The sequence below is a fragment of the Wasmannia auropunctata genome, unplaced genomic scaffold (assembly GCF_000956235.1).
Source record: "Wasmannia auropunctata unplaced genomic scaffold, wasmannia.A_1.0 LD336076.1, whole genome shotgun sequence".
NCBI lineage: Eukaryota > Metazoa > Arthropoda > Insecta > Hymenoptera > Formicidae > Wasmannia > Wasmannia auropunctata.
In genome coordinates, this window is record NW_012026814.1 from 5,380,767 (window position 1) to 5,387,249 (window position 6,483).

At 41.0% G+C, this 6,483-nt stretch overlaps 2 protein-coding genes across 2 annotated transcripts in view; both read left to right on the forward strand.

Moving 5' to 3' along the window:
- Positions 1–4,815: 4,815 nt before the first annotated feature.
- Positions 4,816–5,830, forward strand: LOC105449344. Its single transcript, XM_011688515.1, has 2 exons — positions 4,816–5,084; positions 5,350–5,830. The coding sequence occupies exons 1-2, from the start codon at positions 4,828–4,830 to the stop codon at positions 5,675–5,677; spliced, it is 585 nt and encodes a 194-aa protein (XP_011686817.1). The 5' UTR covers positions 4,816–4,827; the 3' UTR covers positions 5,678–5,830.
- Positions 5,831–6,019: 189 nt separating this feature from the next.
- Positions 6,020–6,483, forward strand: part of LOC105449517 — a 7,499-nt gene continuing 7,035 nt past the window's right edge. The window contains exons 1-2 of the mRNA XM_011688774.1: positions 6,020–6,250; positions 6,341–6,474. Coding sequence (XP_011687076.1) covers positions 6,020–6,250; positions 6,341–6,474 — 365 coding nt within the window. The remainder of the gene's footprint in view (positions 6,251–6,340; positions 6,475–6,483) is intronic.

The following is a 6,483-nucleotide window of genomic DNA, read 5'->3' on the forward strand; positions in this document are numbered from 1 at the left end:
AGCGGTTTATCGCGCGTCGAGCAGAAAGGTAGGTCAGTGTGCCGGTCGTGTAGATATTGAGGATACTCTAGATCGATCTCTAGAATATACTCCGTAGGCGAATCCGAAGCGATCGCGCCCCAGTCAAAGTTCTCGGCATCGTCGACCCATCGAAAGTCAGCGTAGGGCAACGGCTGACACATCGCCCAGCCGTACGAATTGTTCACGTCGTAGTACATTAGGTACGACGACGGTTTCGACGGGTCGTACGAAGGTCGAAGACATGTACTTATTGTTGACCCGCGCGTATCTGTTGGAACATTGACTGAGGCCACCGTGTATACCGCGCTCGATAAACAAGATCATATCGATGTCGGTGAGCAGTTCGAAATTTACACGCGTGTATTTCAGCGTGGCGTCCCACGCGAAACCCGGCAACGTAAAATAATGCGCGGGATCGAGTCCGTAACTCGCGACGCAGCTGTCGCGAAAATGTTCAAAAACGTCCGCGAGTAACAGGACGTCCGTTTTCAAATACAAATCGCTATACTCGCCGAGCGTTCCGATGGAGAACCGCTGCCACATGTCAACGGCGTGCTCGCAATCGCTCTCGGACACGGTGTCGCCCGTCAACGAACTGTGAAATAATTCGCGCGGCGTATCCTCCAACTTTTTGAAGGGATCGACGTACTCGTACGGAAATACGCCTTTTCTAGTGAGAAGCTCGAAATGTTCCGTTGGTAGAGTACAAAAATCGCATTGCATTATCCGTAATTTATCTTTCTTGAGATAAAATGCCAATTTCTCGAGACTCGAACTGAGAAATTTGAACGAGTCGATAAAGCGTAATGTTACGCTAATTCTATAATCTTTTTTTCCATTTCCGTGCCATTGACCGTTTTCGTAAACTCGATGTACTTCTCTTTCGTTACCGGAAGTAGACTCATGTGTCCCTCGTATGCGGTAGCTACTTCCTTGATAATGAAATGCACGTCGTAACCGGATAGATTGTGAAACACCACGGGAATGCAACGCGAATCTTTGTAGTTCAGATTTCAGTTGGAATGCGCGGGACCTCTGTATCGTCCAGTCATGTGGCAGTGATCCCGTACCGGCGTGTCTTCCACCGCGAACGGTTTTTCGCATATGTGACAGTGCGTAGCGTTGTTATATCTTTCGCATTCGTCGCGCGTCAATTCTGGCATCGGAACGTTAACGGACAGAGCGGACTTTACTTTGTGCGCTAATTCTTTGAGTTCCTCGACGAACCACGCGACGCAATCCTTATCGCGACGACACCGATACATCGATAACGCGTCGTCGTACGAGCAGTGCACGTAGTATCCGATACTGTACCTTGTGTTGTTGAGACTCAGGCAGATTCAGGTCCATCTTCTCCAGAACGCACTCCAAGTCGGCGTACACGACGAATGACATACGTTCCTTGTTGCTGTATTTGCCGAACGTTAGCTATTTCGCGTCTTCTTTCGGCAGATCTACCGCACACGTTCAGCTCGTTGCAGTCCACGGTGTGGGCATCCAGTCGTTCCTGCAAGTTGAAGTAATGTAAACATTTGTAAACACAAAATATTTTACTTAATTTTTGTCTTTTTACAACATTCTATTTTAGTATTTTCTCGATACGTACCGGTCGCAGAAGAATTTCTTGTGTCGCTTCTTGCTGAGTTGAGAGCTCACGAGGTGGGACAGATTTTTTATCCATGCAAAGTGGCCGATGCTGCTGTCTCGTGGATCCTGCATGTGCAATGGGTTGACATGCCTCTTCATCTTTCGGCTGGTCAATCGTATAGGAAAAACACATAGTTCGCTCCCCTCCTTCTCGATATAGTACACATTTATCGATACATCGTTCGCACGAATTTCGTAATGTCCTTTAGAGTCATCGGAAACTCGATACCCGCGAACTCGAGCACCGTTGCATAATGTGGATACGACGACTGCCGATCCGCGTGTCTTTCCACGGGATGCAGAGCGGCGACCACCGACTACGCGAAGCACGCATTGTCCGTCGAGCGCACGTTGACCACTGCTCGTTTCGTCGCTATCTCCTACGGCACTTCGACGCTGCATCCCGCGTGCATCGGATTGTGCTTGTTCACGTTTACGATCAAGTTGAGGATTCGCGACAACGTCCACCTACTGTCGCGCTTCTCGAACTCGCCAAACTTCGTTAACGTGGCTTCGACGACATGCTTCTCGTACCATTCGCACACATCCGACGTTCGATAGAGTTCCGCGTTTCGCGAAGGTATGCCTATATTGGCGCGTTTGTCATCTGAAGTAAACTCGCCGTTGAACGCGGTGTTCACCTTCACGCTACCGTGTTTCTCTATAGCGTCTCGCACTCGCTCGAGCACTACATCGCCCGCGTCCTCCAAAAATCGCTGTGGCTGGATATAAGCCGTGTTATAATTACCACACCGGTCAGAACGCGATTGTGAAACGCGGTATCGATCTCTTGCCACACGAGTCCCGCACTGTGTCCGGCGCCCACGTGCACGAATCGTCTCTCCACTCCTTTCACCAGCGAGTCACCGCGGACTGTCTACTTCCGGCGGCGAACCGAGGTGCGACAGAGTTCTTCGAGCCACTGGATGCACTCGTCGCATCGTCGCACGCGAAACACTCCGCCAGAGTGGCGATCTGGCGACTCTGCTTCGCAGTTCGTTTTCCACTCGCTCGAGACGTTCCTTGATTTTCTCTATATCGCGTCGCACTCTTCCACGAAACACTTGCACATGATTTGGCACTGTGGATACGTTCGGTCCATATTTAGAACGCGGTAGTCCTCCAACTCTTCATCTCTCTGATACATGCACTGTTCTCGAAGAACGATGCACAAAGTTGCAAAAAGTATCGTCCAGCTTACCATGTTTGTCAAATTCACTCCCACTGCAGCCTGTGCTCGTCGATCTGCCGTTTTACAACGGTGGGAAACTTCCACTCGCCGTAGATGTACGTCTATCACCAGCAACTCGACGTACCTCTCGCTACCCACGGAAATCGCGATGTACAAATTGGCACGCTCGAGCTTCTCGACGATTTGCTTCGCCCAGTAGTACTCGTTCTCCAGACCAGTGAAATCTACATATCGATATTTCCGTTTTTTTCGTTCCAATGTTCGTACTCGAAACACCTTTCGTAGTCCTCGTACGCTTTCTCGCAAAACCACGCGTACACTTTTTGTTTCGCGTGATGGGGCTACTCATGCACGGGCTCTTGGTCGACAATGACTCCCTGTCTCGCGAAGTGTTCACCAGTTCCGCGTATTCCTAATTCCCGATCGCGTAGAAACTGCACCGGCGATACTCGTCGCACATCGGTCTCTCCATGCGAATCACGAAGAACGCACAGGACATCGAACTCCTTGTAGCTTAGAATCTTTTTTCTGATCATGTCTTCTTTTCACCCTTGTGTTTTTGTTTACACTACTGCGCTCTGCGCGCACATTGGACACACACTGCAAAGAATTATCACATACATCCTCATACGGCAGTTGGAGCAGTATCGACCACTTAGCAATTGTTCGTAATCGATCTCGTGCTTCAACACTAGATTTATTCCCCCGAGCTCGGTGTCCCTCAGATGAATCATGCAGGTAGCGCATAGAGCTAGAGCATCTCCGGTCGAATAGTAACATTGGATCATGCAGTTTGGTACACTCAGTCAACGCACGGAGTTCCGCCTATGACACGTATCTCTCCCTGTGTAACGTTAAATCTTCGCTCTGATTACTGACGACACCCGTATCGGCCGACAATGTGCCGATTCGTCTTCCACATCAACTTCCACGTCTTTGCGCACTCTATTCGCACGGTGACCTATTTCACACACTCGATTCGCTAAACTTTCGAGACACCCCAAGTAGCACATGAAGCTATAAAACGTCTGCGATAACGTTGTCGCATTTTAAATCGCAGCATTTTTGTCTATCACAGCTACTGTCACAGCATTATTATGTTTTGATATAGTTGTAACAGCAAAAGTGGGACAACATTTTTAGGCTTTGAAAACGATATCGTAGCCACCTGTACAACTATTTTGCTGTAAACAGGTCATCATAGCCATGATGAAGCTTTAAAACGTCTGCGATAACATTGTCACAGCATAATTGTGACGTTTTGGCAAAGTTTTAGTGGCAAAAGTGGGATAACATTTTTAGATCTTGAAAACGATGTCGCAGCTATTTGACAGCGTAATTCTTTTACTGTAAACAGGTTGTCATAGCCACAGCAGTCAGAATAAGTAAAAATTAAATGAAAGTAAATAGAAAATGTTTTTTATATTATATATAATTAATATTCAATAAAAGTTAAATTTAAATTTAAAACTATGTAACAATATTGAAAAAAAATTGTTTAAATTTTATTTTATCTGGGATTGAACTACGGACAATCTGAAACCTTTGCCTCACTAAACTTAAATCAAATTTAAAGATTAATTAATCATTTCAAATATTACATCTTATAACATACATCTAAATATACATATAAGCGCATACGCAAATTTATAAGTACATTGATTACAAATCTTACATACATATCCTTAAGTACAATTTTTGAGTCGCTTAAGTGAACGCATCAGTCTGAATGATCATGTTATAATACATACTAAATTTAATATAAAACTGATAGTTATGTTATTCTTTACTTTTGCTGTGACACAAATTACAGCCAAATTACAGCTATTTTGGCTGTATTTTAGGTTCTATCTATGCGCATGCGCGGTACGCGGTACACGTGCACGCTTGATGTCCATTATGTATGTACATACATGCTGATCAAGACGTGATCTGTTTCGTGCTAATAAAAATAAGATCAATCAAAAATGTTTATAATTGTAGAAACAATTGAAGATGGTAAAGTTAATTTATGTGTTGTGCCCGAGAGTTGGGAGAAGAACGGCATTTTATTTTGGCCACCAGGACGAAAAGGAATGAACCTTCGAAAAGATGACAGCGTTTTACCAGATAATTGGTCAAAACAAAAATGCACTATAAAAAGAAAAAATTTTCCTACATTTCAAGCTGCTATCAAAGCAGAAAAATATTTAAGTCGGTTTGATGATACCGAGGACGAAGAAAAGTAGGTATACGTATACTGAAAATTATTTGCAATATAGGTTAGCATCAGTTAGCTATGTATATAAAACTGTATGTACCTTTATATAAAATTTCAACTACATTTTTTAGTAAAAATAAATTGAATAGTTGTACCTTTTATAGTTGTATGATAAAGAATATATTACACTTGAAAAATTGTTTTTACAAATGCATTACATTTACAAAAAATTGTGCATTATTTTAGGTTAACAAATTGAAAAATTACTTAAAACAATATTTGTTTACAGTTATTTGGCGCAGAATTCTTCAAAACAAACAGAGCGTTTTCAGGATAACAATAATATTGACTTTAATCATTTATTAACAGAAAATAATAATACAAATAATAACATGTGCATGATTGAAAATGTAGACAATCATTCTGCAATCAATTCAGTTTCAATCTCCGATCAAATTTCAAAGAGTAGTTCACAACAATTAGAAAGTGTGATGGAAATTGCAAATGCAATTGTATTTAACGATGAAATTCCTGCATTGCCATTAGATACTGTTCAAAGTATTCAAATATTTTTTATTTATTTACATAATAAAAAACATATTGTGTTTTTATGTTAGAAACGGTCTACTCAAGTTTTGTTAAAATTTTGTATTGATATTTTGAACGGTTAATTTAACATATTATAAATGTTAATTTTATTGAAAATTTATGCTTCCACAGTTTACACAAATTGTGACAGTATTAGATTTTTTGTATTACTTTCTAATATATTTATCTTACGTTAAATGAACACAAAAATTTAAGTGGACCGTTTGGGACATATGAAAAAATATTAAATATAACACAAATTTTCAAATAGTGTATATGATATTATTATTACACATTGAAAAATAATATGTTTTATCGTTTCTTTTTCAGTTCAAGAAAAGTTTGATACAATAAATTCAAATATAGAAAATATGAAAAAGGTTAATATACCGATGAAGATATCTGCACTACATGTCAAATTTGACAAATTAATTGATCTTCTAATTACGAATCAAAGCAATAATATTATTGAGAAACCTGAAAATGTTGCAAAAAGCGAAATCTTTGAAATGGATATAAAACAAATGAAGCCATTAGCAACAGAATCGGATATTATTGATTTAGAAAAAAATCTGTGCAATCAAGAATTTGAAATGGCATTTGTAAGTCCCTTGTTTGTATATTCTCTAAATGTATTTCGTAAATAAGATGTAATATTGTGAAATATTTGTCTTAGCTTATTTGTCAAATAGGTAAAAGTGATGAGTGAAATAGGAGGTATGACTGGTAAGAAAGATGGAAACAAAATAGCGTACTTATTGATGGATAGATTATTTGAAAGGCAATTGTTAACTCAATGTTCATGGACTGGTTCTACAAAAAACAAGCAAGAAAA